This window comes from Rhipicephalus sanguineus, unplaced genomic scaffold (assembly GCF_013339695.2).
Source record: "Rhipicephalus sanguineus isolate Rsan-2018 unplaced genomic scaffold, BIME_Rsan_1.4 Seq215, whole genome shotgun sequence".
NCBI classification, from domain to species: domain Eukaryota; kingdom Metazoa; phylum Arthropoda; class Arachnida; order Ixodida; family Ixodidae; genus Rhipicephalus; species Rhipicephalus sanguineus.
Genome location: NW_023614786.1, coordinates 477,489 through 495,464, shown reverse-complemented (window position 1 = coordinate 495,464; position 17,976 = coordinate 477,489). Strand labels below are relative to the sequence as shown.

At 48.7% G+C, this 17,976-nt stretch overlaps 1 protein-coding gene across 1 annotated transcript; it reads right to left on the bottom strand.

Annotated features, from left to right (window-relative positions):
- Positions 1 to 737: 737 nt before the first annotated feature.
- LOC119376733 (solute carrier family 22 member 13-like) lies at positions 738 to 3,294 on the bottom strand. The gene is given in 2 exon segments (XM_037646473.2): positions 738 to 1,065; positions 1,067 to 3,294. Coding segments are annotated over 2 exon segments (2,556 nt in total).
- Between the last annotated feature and the right edge of the window lie 14,682 nt (positions 3,295 to 17,976).

The following is a 17,976-nucleotide window of genomic DNA, read 5'->3' as shown; positions in this document are numbered from 1 at the left end:
CAAACAAACAAAGGCTGCGTGCACATCACATTTTTCTTTCTTTTTTGCTCAACTCTCATTTCCACTGACGGCTCTCCGCGGTTTCGCATTCGCCAACCGCTCGGGCCATGGCCCGAGCGGTTGAACTATAGGGCTAGAGTTGGTTGAACTAGAGGACTAATGTCCTCTAACGCCTCGAGAGCACCCAGGCGGCTCGATATATAAACGGGCTCCATGGTTCGCGAAGAAATGTTCCGAATCGCATTTAAATACTTCCCACAAGACGTAAGCGAACACCATAATTATTTTATTCGTGGCTGCATGAGTGCTTTAAGCGACAGCCATTTCGAGCCCAGCACCCATGCATGCACTTTTCTCGTCGATTGGCAGAGGAATACACTCTCGCATAGGGATCTCCGCAAATATGTCCTTGCGACTTGGGCAGCTGGTGCAACTGTATGCATATATGCACGATTGTTTGCGTGATTCAGCCGTTTTGGCAAGATCGAGGTCCATCGGGCCCTGATCTGTCGTACACTGGACGTCGAAGAAATCGCCACAAAATCCCAGCACTAGGGGCCCATGCTGCAACCGTCAGACTTTTCGATAGAACTATTTATCTTCTGGAAGAGATCGACGTTGCAGTGGCGATGCTCACTGTCGCAGCACCACAGACGAATGTCTAGACCATTAACAACCGAGTTGTAAAAAAAAGAAAGTAATGGAGACGATGGTGATCCCATAGTGTTGAGAAAGGGTCAGCGCTTCCCCATTGGACGTAGCTGATCGCGCAAACGACGTGCTCGCGACGGACTGTTGGTGTCAGCGAGAGCGGGTGCGCTTTCCGGTGGCGACGTTCCCAAGTCCGGAAATTGATCCGAAAGAGCGCTCGACTCTTTGGTGTCCGGCAAACGCATCGCAAGGTACGCTGCCGTTACGCATAATAGAGACACGAAGCCCAAGGGCACCGAAGACGTCGGCAGGATGCCCAGGTACAGAGCGACGGGCGTGGCGACGCTGGCTGCCGCCGAGAAGCACGTGCACAGCGCTATGCCAGAGCAGCGTACCACCGTGGGGTACACTTCGGTTGTACAGGGTGCCGATGGCCTGCGACGCGTCCACGCTGACGCTCGTCACGAGCAGAAGCGCCGCGCTGCGACCCACGCTGTCGTCGGCGAGATAGGCGGCTACGAAGCAGCAGGCGGCGGCCAGCACCAGTGCGGTCGACTGGGAAGCCCTGCGGCCGAGGTGCGCGGCGGACACGATTGCGACCAGCTCGGTCGGAAACGAGAGCAACGAGGAAAGTGCGAGCAGGGCCGCAGGGTAGAAGTCCAGGTAGTGAATTTTCAGCGAGGCCGCTTGCGAAGCGAACGCAGTCACTGTCCAGAGGTAGCAGAGGATGATGCTGTTCCTCCAGCGGCCTCGAACACGTAACGTGCCGAAGCAGCCGCCCTCAACGGCAGGCTCGGCCCGCTCGGCCCGCTCGGCTTCGCGCCGCGCACGCGCCAGCTGCTGGCGCACTTCGAACAAGTTCTCGCCATTGATCGTAGCCGCGTGCATGATGACCATTTCAGCATCTTCCAAATTTCCCCTCGCCAAAAGCCAGCGAGGGGACTCCACTAGGTGCGTGAACATACGCAACATCACGAGGTAGGGAAACATGGTGACAACCTGCAACGTGTACCAGCTGAACTTCGCCCACATCAAAGCGCCGACTATGATGGCCCCCAACACCTTTCCCAGCATCGCCGCCATGGAATAAAGCGTGCGAGTCTCCGGTGCCAGTACTTCTACCAACAGCACAAAGCTGGTGTTGAAGAGGGTGCTGGTGGCGGCGCCTAGCAGGAAGCGCATGGCAAGGAAGCTGTTCAGGATACGCGAGAACAATATCACCACTCCAGCTGCCTGCAGCATAACTGTCGAAAATTGTATCACTGGCTTTCGGCCCAACCAGTCGGCCAGAGGCCCCGATGCGACCAGCGTACAGATGGAGCCCATCGCGAAGGCAGAGCAACTGAGCGGCAAGAACCAGGCACGCTCACACACAAGGTCGAAGTCCTGGACGATGGAGCGCCCATAGGCGGAGGGTGCGTACTCCCAGTGCGTGCATGGCACTGTGGCAACGCCTGAAGTGTTGAGCTCTGCGTACATGCGACACTGACTGTAACGGCCGCCTTCAGTTCGTGGAAGCATCAGATGCTTCCATTGCTCCACCGACAAGTTACGCAAGTTAGTGGGCCTGGCGCACCAGTGGTCGATATTGTTCTGAACGATCTGTAGCGGCAACGTGTGAAAGGGCAGCACGAAGGCGGCTAGTAGAACGAAGTAGAACGTGGTCGTCTGAAAGGGTCCGTGCTTGCCGACAAGCTGCGAAGCCTGTTCGCGCCGCCAGGAGCTGGCTCCTAAGCCCACAGTCGTTGCCGGTGGCCATTGCGAAGGTTCGTGTGGCATGCTGAGGGAAGTGCGCGACAGGGAACGCCGGCTTTGGAAGATGGACATGCTCTCCTGTAAGTCACGCTGCTCTTCTCGCCAACTGGGCTTCAACGGTCGGCCTTGCTCTCTCTGAGGTTCCTCGGACCCTAAACTGCCTGGTGCAATGTTCGCATCTGCGCCAACGGTTTGGTGCTGCTCCTGCGACGACTGAATTATCCGTTGCGGAGACGTGATAGAAGGGGAGCGAGGACGGGAAAGCAAGGGCGATTGAAGCTGCTGACCCTTTTTCGCCCAGTCACCGGATAGGTTCTGTGATCGCAGTGACCGCAGCTCCTTCAGCTGCCGCAAGGATGCTCTTCGTGTCACAGCCGATTGGTACGAGGCCCCCATTTGAAAGGTCCGTTCGGCGCCCTGCGAGTCCGTGGGTGGCACTTGCTGACGCGGCAACGCTTCACACGCTGAAGGAATCGACTGCTTCGGATACACCGGTGCCCGCGGTGTTCGAGGCGCTGACAGCGAAGTGAGGGCTGCAGGCTCTGAACATGCGGGAGCAAAGACGGTCGTTGCCGGGGGCAGAGGCGGTGGTCCGACTGCAGCCATTGACGCCAAAGCGGAAGTAAGCGGCAGCAACGGAGAGGACATGGTCGACGATGCGGGGGCTGCAGGTACCTTTGATGCAGACTGCACCGTTGGCGCCGCCGTCGACACCCGGGACCTGTGGTGTGACAACCTAGTCCGCTTCACAGCGCTGCTGGTCTGCGACTCTTGAGAGGGCTGCGACGGCGGTGGCTGCCCTGGCAAGTCCGATGGTGGTGTCCGGTAGTCCGAATCCTTCCGCCCCTTCTTCGAGCGTTGGTGTCGCGTCTTGGAACTCTTCTGCATTGCTGAGTTTTTGTGATCACTAGGCGGCACTTGTTCGTGCATTCTGAAGCAATTAAGCGGTTCCTAGGCGATGTTGCTCGTTCAGGGCTCGTTCTTCTTCTGGCGCGCGGTCAGTGGACGATCTCGAGGCATTCTTTACGCGTCATCTTCCTTGTTTTCTCACTAGTGTCATTTAACACTGACTCGCAATGAAGTCCCTTGCAACGATCAGGAATCGCCATGGTGCTCTAAAGGACAAGGGCAAAGGTGCACCTCAAGCAAAAAGTATATATGGGGAAATGTTCATGCCAAGAAAGAGGGAGGAAGCGGAAGCTCCATGTAGGCGTGCGTAACACAACTGTGGCGCATACGGTAAAGGCCCGGTTATACAGGGAACTCGAGAATTCCTGTCCAACCGAAGTTAGACAAACTGCCTCTATTATTGCGATAGCAATTATATGGACACTCTCGGTAGATTTTTGCCGTCGCCGTCATGTCCCGGATATGTATATGTATGCATGTATATAAAAAAGGAACAAAGAAAAATAAAGCAGAAAAAAATTCCGAAGCACCCGACTGGGGATTCGAACCAGCGACCCCTCGCTCCCCAGCGCGCTGCGTTAGACAACTCAACCACACGCCATCGCTTTTTTTGGTCTTTATTTCCAGACATTAGGAAACACTTTCCCACTGCAGCGCTTTTAGCATGCGGTTTAGATGACAAAACTTTCATTTTCACCAGAGCATCCATCAATGCCAACACTTCTTCGTCGTGTTCCAATTTCCGAAACACTTCGCGTAGTCTAATCACCAACTCGGTAAAGTAAGAGTTCACCGGTTTCGGATTTATGTCACAGTTCTTTACAGCCATGCGGTTTCTCCAAATACTGTAAAGACCGAGTAGAAAAACATGTCATAGGGCACGGTGCTTTGACCTGTAGCTAAATAACGAATACCGTGAGGCGTGAGCGGTAATTCCTTTTTAAGGGTTCTTTGCATAATATCCCAAAAGAAGACCGCACTCCAACAGTCTACAAACACATGTTCTATAGATTCAGGTTTCCTACAAAGTAAACAATCGGTACCCCATGGTAAACTCCCTTTTTTCTTCTAGCCAAGTTAGAACGGGCAAGGTATTAGTATGCAGTTTAAAAAATAATGTTTTCTCTCCTCCTGGCACCATCATTCGTTTCACACGTTTTAGAACATCTTTGCCCTGGCCTTCGCTGTACAATATTCGGTACAAAGGTTCTGGGAACATAATGTCTATCAAATCCGAGTTCGAACGCTTGCGTGTTACAGTACCCAAATATTATATGGAAATGTGGTAGTTCAGAAATCTAAATGCCACAATTACTTCGCGTAAAAATTTACTCGTTGCGTAACGTCCACCCTCCCTCATCGAGACAACAAAGTTGGGCAAGACATGGCTTAGTCGTAGTTGGAGTCGTAGTTCTCAAGAAAGGATTTGTCGTGTCACGCAAGAACAAAAATCTAGAGACGAGTTGCCTAAAGAATAAGTTCGGCAGTTTTAATCCCCCTTGACTTAACTTGCGAAACAAGCTGTTTCTGCTTGTCCTTTCATATTCTGACTGCCACACAAAAACAGCAAATACTATGAAATTCTTAAAGTTGAATCTGGAGCAGCTAAGGACTTGCATGAGATAGACCAGCTTGGTCGCCAAGAACATCCTGCAAATAGCCGCGCGTGCGAAAATTGAGAGGCCACGTCCTCGCCATTTGTCAGCTTGAGATTTAAATTCCTGGATCTTTCCATTCCACTTTTCTTTGGTGTCTCGATGGGCGCCTAATAATAATAATAATATCTGGGGTTTAACGTCCCAAAACCACCATATGATTATGAGAGACGCCGTAGTGGAGGGCTCCGGAAATTTCGACCGCCCGGGGTTCTTTAACGTGCACCTAAATCTAAGTACACGGGCCTCAAACATTTTCGCCTCCACCGAAAATGCAGCCGCCGCGGCCGGGATTTGATCCCGCGACCTTCGGGTCAGCAGTCGAGTGCCATAACCACTAGACCACCGTGGCGGGGCGATGGGCGCCTAATGGTACAGCAAGATAAATCCCAGGTATGCGCGTCCACTGCATGCTTTCAAAAATGCGCGGCGTTGTCTCCCACTGACCATGCCATAAACCGTCACACTTACTGAGGTTTACATTGCTGCCTGTCATGTCACAGAGCTCTCGCATAATTTTTATAGAAGTTGTAACACTCTCTTTATCAGAGCAGAAGATAACAACATCATCAGCGTAAGCCAATAAACGCACTTCACACCCTTAAAGGCTGAAGCCACGGACATCTGGGCTATCAATAATCTTTTTACACAGAGCCTCCAGATATATCGCGAACAAAAGAGGTGACAGGGGACAACCCTGACGCACAGAGAAGCGCACTTCAGTCCCTTGAGTTAGCTCATGGTTGATAATGAGGTTAGTCGTACAGTTGTCGTATGCCATCTTAACTCCTTCTGTTATTAATGAGCCAACTGGAACATACTCAAGAATTGAAAACAGGAGATCATGACATACTCTGAAATGCCTTCTCTAAGTCAATTTGGAACATAGCGACTTTTCTAAAATCTGCATCACAAGTTTCGAGTATGCTGCGAGCCACGTGGATATCGGTAAATATTGATCTCCCTCTTATCCCACAAGTCTGATGCGGCCCTACTATATCGCAAACAACACCTTGTAGTCTGCTCTCAAGTACCTTCATTAATACTTTATATAATCTACGTTGGTCAGCGTAATTGGTCTATAGCCTGTTACTTTGTTAAGTTTATTCTTATCGTCGCTTTTTGGTATCAAGACTGTGTAAGCCCTTTTGAAAGACGGTGGAAGGCGTCCTGCTTGATTCGCCTGCTGCGGACAGAAAGCCTTGTAAAAGGCGGCTGTTAGGCCGTCAAGACCTGGCGACTATCCTGGGTTAAGGTGTGCTATGGCCATTTCAATCTCTTTAGCTGTAATATCTGCTGCTAATCTTTCCGTTTCTTCGGCGTCTAATCTAGGCAAAGCGGATAAGAAATGGTTCTCATAACCAGGCCTGCTCGGTACCCTTCACTTGAACAGCTCTTTGTAATACTCATCAAAGGCATGCTTAATATGTTCTGCATCTCCAGACATTTTCCCTTTATATTCAACCTCAACTATTTCATTCCTCTTAGCATACTTTCTCTCAGTTGCGAAAGCCCGCTTCGTTGGTATTTCATCAGTCAAAATCTTTTCCGTTCGAGCACGAACAAGCGCGCCACGGTATTTTTGCGCGTCGATAGCCTCAATTTTATTTTTTTTTCTCTTATTTCTTTCATAAAGGTACCTGGCGTTGCCGTCTCTGCATCGACGTATTCCTTGCGGCATTTTTTGAAGGTTACTTCTTCTTTACGCTCTTCAAAACGTATTTCTACAGCTCGCTCTATGGCGCTCATTTTTATGGCTTCTTTAAACCTCTCTCATCGCTCACCCCATCCTCTATGACAGTTTCGATTTGATTTAGCAATTTCTGTTCTCACGCTTTGTATAAATAGATCATCCTTTAAGAGCTTCGTGTTTAATTTCCACATCTCCCACTTCATTTTAGGTTTTACGGTGATCTTTTTCCCCATTGTGAAGGCTACCAAACAATGGTCACTAAAGGTTATGTTCAGAACTTTGTAATCGTTACAAAGTGCGGCAATTCCTTGAGATAAATAAGCTCTGTCTAACTTGCATGGCTACTGCCCTGAAAATGTGTATAATGTCGATTATGTCCTCCATCCGCATAATATGCAATATCCTCGACGAGGGCTTTTCCTATGGCCTCCCTCAGAAACACTACGCTCTTATCCTCCCAATATCCCTCACGCGAACGATCATCCGGGTCCAAAACGCAATTAAAGTCTGCTAAAATAATCAGACGTCTATCCATTTGCGTGTATTCTGATATTTCTTTAAAAAAATCTTAGCCGGTCCTTCACTTTTGTTGGTGCGTACACACATAATATTCGGAATTCCATATTTTCGTGTAATAAACCGCGCAGCACGAATCGCCCACTCTGATCACTTATAACTGGTTTATTACTATACCTAGACCTTTCTTTATAAATACACAGCAACTTGCCGTTGTGCCAACAGCAGGGCTAACGCATATATCGTAGCGGTCACTAAACTGTGCGCCCATACCATCAGTCTGACTCTCGCTCTCTATTTTAGTCTCCTGGACCGCCAAAATATCTAAACCTTCCTCTAACATTACGCGTCGTAGCTGACGCTGCTTACGTCCCAAATTTAGACCTCTAACGTTGAGCGTTCAGACGCGCACTGGAGCTAGCAACATATCAATTTCACATCAGCAAGGGTAGAACAACGGTAAAGCAACCAGCTGTTAGCAGTTCACAAACCGAGCGTCTGCGTTGGCACGACAGCTTGAACGGGCACCCCCGACACCAGTCGCGTTGGTCACTGCGTCGACTCCCCTTCACTGGTGAGCGACGCTGACCTTTGCGCTGAGGCGTGTTTCCCTTTCTTGGCCCGGGCATTGCCCGGGCAGACCGGGCCTCCATCCACTGCGGCTCCAGGCGCTGAGCGCTGTCCGCCAGTGTCCCTCAACAGTATACCGTCCACCGTGGTGGCGTCCCTTCGGCACCGCTTGGCAGGCGTGGCCGGCTCCTCTGTGGCCGTCTCATCAGGCGTCTCATATGGCGTCTCTGGTTCCACGTTGAAATCCTCGTTCAGCGCATCGCGCCCATGATCTGAGACTGTAGGTGCAGGCGATGTCTTCTCTTCTTCCTTCGTTCTTCAGTTTTTCTGCTTCCTTCCCGTTGTGGCATCCTGTGTCGACACGGATGGCGTTACCACCTTTTCCGCGTCAGTTGACCCCTGTTCGGCCTGGGTTTCCGAGGGCGCTGTTAGCTTGTCCGTTACCTCTTCCTCCATCAATTCAAGTCCCTCTTCTTCAGGTTGTCCGCTATCAGTAACGTTTGCGTATGTACGTACGCAATCTTGTGCTTCATGACCGAATTCTCGACACTGAGCACACCTTGGCACTCTGCAGTCTCGTCTAATATGCCCTTTGCGTCGACAACGAATACAAATTGGAGCTCTTCTGGGAACAACGACGAGCACAGAGCCCCCAAAGACCTTGAACAGATGGGGCAGTGAGTGCGTGTTAAGTCCTCTCGGAGCGTCATCCGCACAATTCGTGTGGTGGACTTGGCCTGCTCAAATCCTCGCACCTTCCATTCCTCTTGTCGTATCTCTTTCACTTCACCGTAGTGGTGGTCAAAAGCCTTCTTCAGTGCTTCTCCGGTCACATGAAACGGAACCCAGTGCACTTTAAATGTGATGTCCTGCTGTACAGGGTCAATGACAGCGCAAAAACGCCCTTTCACCTCTAAGCCACCCGCGTTCACCAACGCTTCCTTTGCTTGACGTGTTCGTAGCTTGATCAGCCACACATGCGTCATTTGGAACGGCCCTATACCGGTTACGTCTTTCAGCACACCGAGTTCTTGCAGCGGCTCACGGAAATCTTCGAGACGGTATGGCCTTCCAGCAACGTCACAGTGTAAAAAATGTTGAAGTGGCTTAGCTCGGCTATGCCAGGTTAACGTAGCGTTAGTAAAGGTTCAGCTAATTATTCTTAGCTTTCCTGATTGTCTAGGATTAGCTTGATTACCATGCTTACTGCTGCTCCAATGACACACACACGGTATACGTATTATGTGGCAGATGTATATTTAGTTTGCCAGGCAACTACTACTCCGCGATCCGATGAGTTAAGCTTCTCCGCTCTTCTGCGCCGTTGAGCAGCATATGCGCTCTCCTTCTCCATGTCTATATACCACACTACTGGCAAACACCAGTCAGAGGCGCTATCAAGCGGCTCCAGCGCAGTGTCAGACGGCGACTGCACAGCGAAGGCGAATTGCTGCGCGCGCGCCGGCGCCACTACGTCTGCCAAGGCTACGACGTCACTCCTCTGGAAAGCGCAGACCGGCGGCGGCGGAGTGCGCGCGAGGTGCCGGCTCCGGTGCGTGACATCACTGATCCTCGCGCATGCGCAGCACGGCTCTTGAGGATCCACGGGAAATCGGCTCGGCTAGGCCAGTATAGCTAACGCTACAAAACAAACCTCCTTCGTAGTTTCGCCTGATGGCAAGGTCGGTATAGTACGTACCGATAGCCCGGTGGGGCGTCAGAATCTCTAGTGGTTCTTGAGGAAAATGAAAAGGGCGCTAATTTCTGTCTGCCTATAGGCGACACGGCTAAGTGCCCTATAGGGGTGGGGGAAGGAGGGAATAAAAGAAAAGTAGAAAGAAATAGGAAAGGAAGTGATCGGAAGTCGACAGGCGTGACGAAGAAGAAGAGGACAGGAAAGATTGGGGAGCCGGTCACAGGAGTTCACGGACGGGACCACGATTCAGCCAGGGGCACGATGCACGTCGGTGACGAGGCGGCGAAGGCCCCGCCGATGAGAGGCGCGCGGCATGGCGGTCGAGGCAGCCGTCACAGAGCGTCGACGGCGAGAGGCACGAGCGCGTCCTGAACGGGCGAGCGGGGCATCGCGGGCGACACGTCCGTCTCGCGTGAAATCCTCCGAGCAATTCCCCGTCAGAATGCCTGTTGCCACGGCCAGACGCGGCCGCTGAATCCGCTCTTGGAGAGCTCGACATCTTGCGTCCGAACGCTTCCGGGTCCGGAGGCAGACTCAACCACACGCCATGTATGCACCGGCGAAAAAACGGCGAGCTATTTATACGCACCATTTACCGCTGGTGGTTCGCAGATCTCGGAGGGGCTTGGGCATGTTTTCTATCACGCAACGCTCCCACATTTTCTTTCAATTTGAAAACTGCCCTTGATATGCGCATTGCAAAGTGGCCCCTGTGTACCCACTCGTGGTGGAATGAGAAAAGCATATCCACGGAGTGAATGATGATGATGGACGAAGCTGCGGAGGTTCATCGGTAAACCGTGAATCTTCCGTGAATTCTGCCCAGTACATCATCACCGACGTGAGATCGGGCGCGTTTATACTAAGGTTCGATGAGTTATGACGACTTGCAGCTCACTTTAATTTTACATGTACGCTGTGAATTTTCATTGTTTAGAAAACCATTGCTTTAGAAAACATCTGGCGTCTTTCGTTAAGCAGCTGGCGTCTTTTCGTTTTGCTTTAGAAACATCTGGCGTTCTTTCGTTTTGCTTTTAGAAAACATCTGGCGTCTTTCGTTGGTTTATTTCATCAATCAACGGCGTTTTGAACAAAATTTTTATTGTTTAATCACGCACAGGAGAAATCTCACCAGGCACTACCTTGGAGGTAAACAATGGCTGCTAATGGGAATGAGAGACAGAAGAAGTCGGCTTTTAGCTAACACTTACACTTCTACTTCTACTAACGTTTCCTACTGGAACATGCCAATGGCTGCTAATGGGGAATGAGAGACAGAAGAATTCGGCTTTTAGTTAACGCGCACGCTGCGAATTTTTTGTTGTTCAACAACGCACAGGAAAAATCTCCCACCGGCACCACCTTGGAGGTCAAGATCTGGTACTAGCGTTACGACTGGTTACGCACTACTACGAGGGACGAACGGGTGCCGCCTTAAGGAGCTTCGCCCCTAAAAAAGAAACACCGGGCAGGCACCCTTTGCATCAGACGTCCCCGTGTGTCAGGAGACGCAGAGGGGTCTGATTCTCCGTTGTCAACACTTGCAGCGCGTTGCTCAAGCACAAAGACGTAGCAACTGTGACAGTTGTTAGTTCACGCTTGCCCTGTGTATGCCTGTGCGTTCTTTTCGGGCGTCCTTCTTTGTGCTTCAGCGGTGCGCTGCTAGTATCGAGCTTACTGAAATACAAAAAGGTCGCGTACCATCGAGAAGGAATTTGACAGAACAGGTTTTTCCTCGATGGTACATGTCTTTTTTGTATTGAAGCATCTACCAACTAGCCTAACAACAAGCTTTACTAACTATCGAGCCGCTTCGTTCCTCGTGTGACATTCCACTTGCTATCGCATTCATTGCTTCGCCCTTGAGGCGAAACTGTGACTTTTTTTAAAATGCGATGCATGTCTTATCGAACCAAAGGCACTTTGGCCGTTTCTGTCTACCTGTCTATCTATGTATGATTGAAGGAAGGAATTTTTGAGGGCTCGCTTCTTTGTTTGACACAACCTTAAAGAAAACTAGCACATAATGAAGCCAGAGAAGGTATAGGGGAGGTTTATACTGTTTTAATTGTATTGTAACAATTGTGATACTGATGTGAAAAGTAAAGTGGACGAAAAGACAGCTTGCCGCCGGCAGGGGCGGAACTGCAACCATCGGATTACGCGCCCGATGCTGAGCTACAGCGGCGGTCGTCCCTCCGTCTACTTGTGTGTGTGTGTTGTGGTGTGTGTGCGTGTGCGTGCGCATATATATATATATATACCGGGTGTTTCAAGAAGTCCTCAAAAATCAGGAATATGCGATGTTTGCTGGCTGCCTTCACAGTTGCTTTAGCTGTAGCGCCAGGCATCTTAATATAGTTAAATACATAACTTGGTACAGTAATTAAGACTACATTGTTTAACTTTTTAATTTGTGTGTGTGTGTGTGTGTGTGTGTGTGTGTGTGTGTGTGTGTGTGTGTGTGTGTGTTGTGTGTGTGTGTTGTGTGTGTGTGTGTGTGGGTGTGTGTGGTGTTGTGTTTGTGTGTGTGTGTGTGTGTGTGTGTGTGTGTGTGTGTGTTGTGTGTGTGTGTGTGTGTGTGTGTGTGTGTGTGTGTGTGTGTGTGTATGTCGCCGCCCTATGAGCTCCCCTCTCTTACGCAGCGGCGATGTCAGACCTTTTCTCTTCGTTCGACTGTGTCGCTTATCGCCAGCCTTGCTGAGAGCAGGAATCACGGAGAAAGCATGCGATGGCAAGCGGTAGTTTCTACTCGCATGCGGGTAAGTCCCCTTCCATGAGGAAAAGCCAACTTCTTGTGAGGGAAAACCAAATTCTTGGGGTGTTTTGCAGTGCCTATACTTTCGATATTTGAAGTGTTCCGGCTATTTTTTTCGATGTAGCCGTAGGTTTTCCTATGTATGATGTTAGGACATTGCCGTGTTCTAAAATAGTTAGATATAAAAGATATTCGATTTACCCGAGCTCGATATAGTCGGGTTCGACTGAACTTTTTTTGCTATTATGTATTACAAATTACTTTGTTATTGCCAAACAATTTATTTTTATTTTCGTTCTCTCTCATTTTTCAAACTATGACCAGAATTACGCGAAAATATGAACATTTTTCCATTATCCTGTCTTTTCCTTATTTTATACATTACATTACCGCCAGCTTCTCCGCCGATACCCCTCGTGCTTATGAGCCAGTTTTGTTCGGCAACAGCAAAAGAACTGCCCATCAATTTTTTCAGTTTCCACAGATTAGTCTTGTCTTGGTAAAAGAGAATTCAGACATAATCATCTTGCAAGAAACTTGGCTTGTCCCAGACCATAATTATCATTTATGAAATTATCGCGCTTATATATTTGGTCGGCTATCAAGAGAGCGTGAATTACTTACGCTGTAGTTGAAACTGGAATTAGCCACAAGGCAACGATAGCACTGAAGCGCTTCTGTCTTGAATTTGTAATTCTCGTAATAGTCTTAAAGGGACCCTGAAACGGTTTTGACGATTTTGTACGAACACATTGCGCCGGTAGAGCAAGTCCTAAGGATCATTTACAGACCGATTTAAGCTCTGTGCGTATACTGTGTAATTTATTACAAGGCTCTAAAACTGCGAATCGCCACCGATCACAGCGGCTCAGCGAAACGTGTTTTCAAACCGCCATTTCCAGTGCGTGTCGTACTGGAAGCGCGACGTCACGCAGGCGGCTGATCTGATTGGATATGTCCAGTCCGCCGAACTCTGAACTGAACCGAACAGTCACTGAACGTCCTGTGGACAGCGATCGTAATGAGCTCCGTGCTTACGTGAGCTGAGCGACAGTGTTTATCTCGAAGTGTCTTTTCTTGGACATGCCCTAGCCGTGTTGTGTACCACATAGCTAGCTATTGTCGACTTGTAAAGCTGCGACATCGTGCAATGTTTGTGAAGCATCTGGCGAGTGGAATCCCTTCAGTTCGACTGCAATGATCGTCGCGCTTTCGCTATCCGTTCAACGCCACGATCCACGTGTCTGCGGCTGTAACTTCACCCCTGAAGACACAACCACATGGCCCGAGTTTACGCTTATCGGTGATCGTTCTCGAATTCTTTTTGTTTGTCCGCATATTTACAGGTTGTCGCCGTACAGAGAATAAGGAGGAGGAATAAACTATATTGACGATAAATGGCAGTGGGAATGGGGGAGCCAGGCTGGACGGGGGGCTAGATTGGGTACAGAGAATAAAATAAGATCAGCTGGTAGTGTGGCGGAACCCGTCGGAGGAGATATCAACCACTCCGCGAGCTTAAGAACATAGAATAAGAACATAGAATCAAAGTTTGGCAGCTTGTATCTAAATGACAAACAAATAACAAATATAGCCGCAAGAGGCGAGGAAAAAGTAGACGAACTACCAGGCAAAGACTGGAAATATAGTGAGCTGCTACATGTAATCACGAAAGAAATGGAAAAAGAGCAGAAAACTATTTGTTGGAAAGTTAAGAGAAAGCCAAAAAGTTGGTGGAACAAAGAAATCCGGGAGGTGATCGAGAAGCGACGTGAGGCATCACGGGAGCACAGACAGGCAAAAACGAGAAGCGGCCACAGGACGAAGTCAACCAAATATGGGAAATATATTTAGAGCAAAAATCCACTGTGCAGAAATTAGTCGAGGCAAAAATTAAAGGTGAAAGTGAACGCTGGATGACAGAGATTCGCGAAAACAAGAAGGCCGCGCCTAGGATATTTTGGAGCCACCTAAAAGCGCTAGGTAGGAAGCCTGTCACAATGCAACAACGTTTGGTAGATGAAGGAAATCAATTGGAAGGGCATGAAGCGCTAGGTTACATCCGAAAGATAACAGCCGGTTCGTTTAAAAAGGTCACCCAGGGGATTCCCCCGGTGGTAAAAGTACGCAAAGGAGAGCAACTGACGAAGATGTAGTACTAGAGAATTTCAATTGGAAGAAGGCCGAAGGAAAAATTCCTAAGCGCACTACTCCGGGCTTAGATGGGGTTCCCGTCAGCCTCATTAACGAACTCGGACATAACACTAAAGAAGCACTGCTGAAAGCCGTAGAAAAGTGCTTACAGGAGAGGGAAATACCAGACAGTTGGCGAAAAAGTAGAATGAACTTAATCTATAAAGGCAGGGAGAAAATGATAACATTCGCTCGTATAGACCGCTAACCATTACATCGGTGCTATACAGGATGGCGATGCAGGCAGTAAATTAAAAATAGAAGCGTGGGTAGAACAAAATGATATTTTGGGAGAACTTCAGAATAGATTTCGAATCGACAGGCGGTTAGACGATAATCTGTTTGTTCTTACCCAGTGTATAGAAATATCGAAAATAGAAAACAGGCCCTTATACGTAGCTTATCTAGATATCACCGGGGCGTATGACAACGTTAATCAGAAATTTTGTGGGATATATTGAAAGAAGTGGGCATAGGGGACGACTGTATACAGCTTTTGGGGGAAATATACCGAGAAAATACAGTTTGTATAGAATGGGAAGGAATAAGTAGCAAGGACAGCGTTGAAATTAGCAAGGGCTGAGACAGGGATGTCCTTTGTCCCCGCTGTTATTCATGCTGTATATGGTGAGGATGGAAAAAGCGCTAGAAGGTAGCAAAATTGGATTTAATTTGTCGCACAAACAGGTCGGCACGATGGTTGAGCAGAAGCTTCCAGGTCTATTTTATGCTGATGATATTGTCTTATTTGCGGACAGTCAGGATGATATACAGCGATTGGCAGATATATGCGGAAGGGAATGTGAGGCTCTAGGACTAGGATTTAGTGCAACAAAATGTGGATTGATGGTATTCAATGATCACGAAGACCATGCGGTCTTCGTACAGGGCCAAAAATACCGAGGGTAAGCGAGTACAAGTACCTCGGAGTATGGGTAAATGAGGGGATAGATATATGGAGGTACAAGAGAAAGCATCGGTAGCAAAGGGAAAGAGGAATGCTGCAATTATGAAGCACAGAGCTTTATGGGGATACAATAGGTACGAGGTGCTTCGAGGGCTGTGGAAGGGTGTGATGGTCCCGGGGCTTACATTTGGGAACTCAGTGGTGGCATGAAGTCAGAGGTACAATCAGGAATGGATGTAAATCAAAGGACGGTTGGCCGCCTCGCGTTGGGCGCTCATGGGAAGACGACAAATGAGGCTGTAAAGGGTGATATGGGATGGACAGGCTTTGAAGTGAGGAAAGCTCAGAGCAAAATGAGATTCGAAAGAGGCTGAGGAAAATGAAGAAAAGAGTGGGCAGAGAAGGTTTTCAGGTATTTGTATAGAAAAAGCGTTGACACGCAGTGGAGAAAAAGAACTAGGAGGCTCACCAGTAAATATACGGCTAGCAGTGCGGGTGATATGGCAACAAGGAGCATTAAGTAGAAGGTCAGAGAGGCGGAGAGGACTTATTGGATGGCAGCGATGGAAAAGAAGCCGGCTCTGAGTAACTACCGAAAGGAAAAAAACGAAATAAGGAGGGAAAGGTTTTATGATAATTCAAGGGGAAGCGCTTTACTGTTTGAAGCAAGGTCGGGCTGCCTTAGAACGCGTAGTTATAAGGCGAGATTCAGTAACGAAGAAGAACAATGTACATGCTGCGGGGGAACTAAGGAAACGATGGAACATGTACTGATTGAATGTGGCGATATTCACCCAGGTATACTTGTGGGCACGAGTCTACAGGAAGCCATGGGTTTTAGGGACAACAATGGAAAGCTGAACACGTCCGCGATAGAAATAAGTAAGAGACGGTTAGAGTATTGGTGGCAGAAAATTAGAGATAGAGTACAAAAAAATAATGGGGAAAAAATAAGGTCATTCTGCCTTAAGAGGCAGAGAGATAGACCGTGAATATATAATTTTTTTTGGTATAACATAGATTTAATCAATGTAGATAAGGTATTAGGCCAGCATGACAAGGAATTTTTTTCTTTTCTCGAGCATGGTGGCAGACATGTCACCGCCCCGTATAAAGGACACTCATAGCATCCATCTCCATGGGCCTCCGAGATATCGCGCGATTTGTGGCGCGCATATCGAGGCCACGACTGGGCGAAGCTCGAACCGTTGACGTGCGCTCATGGAAGCGCTGCGATCTGCCGTGATGCCAGCGTGTCTGTGATTGAGGGTGCAAGGCTGGTGAGGAGGAGGGTAAGACATTTTCCGGATTTTCCGCAGGGCGCACGGGCGCTGCCATTTTTATCACGTGATCGTACTGACCTTTCCCCAGCCCATAGAGTTAATATTGTTAATATACTGAGTCATTATAAACTTATGCCCAGGCATTTGCCCCAGCCGACGCATTGGGCCCGCGAAGCGGCGTGGCGTCTTCTCGCTTTTACTCGCGTGCGCGCAGACGGCCACGGTAGGGACGCCACGGTGCGGTGGCGCATCTACAGTAAAACCTTGTGATACGATCACGGCTCGTACGAATTTTGGGGTGATACGAATTTTTCCTGTGGTCCCGACCAAGGCCCATTAGCCGCAATGTATTGGAGTACGGGTTGCGAACCGATTTGCACCCCGCGTGTTTGATACGAACGTTACGCTAGCTTTTTTTTTCTTTCTTTATTGCCTATGTACATACAGACAGTGACAACATTTTATACCGAACCAAAGAACAAAAAAAATAAAAATACAGTTTGCAAGCTTCTTAAAATTGCTTCATCTGTAAAGGCTTTCTACTGATAGCCAATCTGGTACTCTTGCTGGACCTTTTGTGTTTCTCTACAAATGACATATAGACTCGAATAGTATGTCGAAACGGACGTGCATTAATATCAGCAGCTGGCGCACCGGCCATTCTTGACTGCCATATACTGTTCAGCCCAGTCATGACTAGATGGAACGTACCCCTTCCTCATTTTCAACCGGAGAAATCTGATGCCGTAGGCGTCACGGGCAATCCTTTTTAAAGTGCGTGAAGAACGTCCCAAAAAAGACCGCACCCCAGCAGTCAAGAAAAACATCTTCGTTGTCTCCCTTTCTGCAGATAAACAAAGGTCTCCCCGAGAACGAATAAGCCCTTTTCCTGCACCATGTTTGACAGGCATGTTGCACTGTGTAATTTGAAGAAAAGGATTTTACTCCGGGTGTTACCTCCTTTTTTTTACTCGGCTTAAGACATTCTGACCCGCCTACACGTTACATTTGCCTATAAATAGGAACAGAAGAATTGTGTCTACTAGATTTTTGTATAACTTCTTACGAAACAGAACAGGAATTCCAAAGAAAACGCGCGTTTTTTAAAAAGAGACTCGAATTATCTACTTCTTCAGTACCTCTCATTTGTTTTCATGTTGCCAGAAGCCACACCGGTTCCGGCAACACCCTCCCACGCCAAGTTGTATACATACGTATTAACGGTCTCGATTATTCGGAAGCATGAACCGTAACTACTGACGCAGATACAACACAGACTAAGGCCACCATAGCGAACCCGTCTGAAAAGGTTAGTTCTACTTGTTCGCTCCCAGAAGAACCCCACACAAAAACAACAGTAAATTCGGTGAAGCTTTTGTACATTCACACG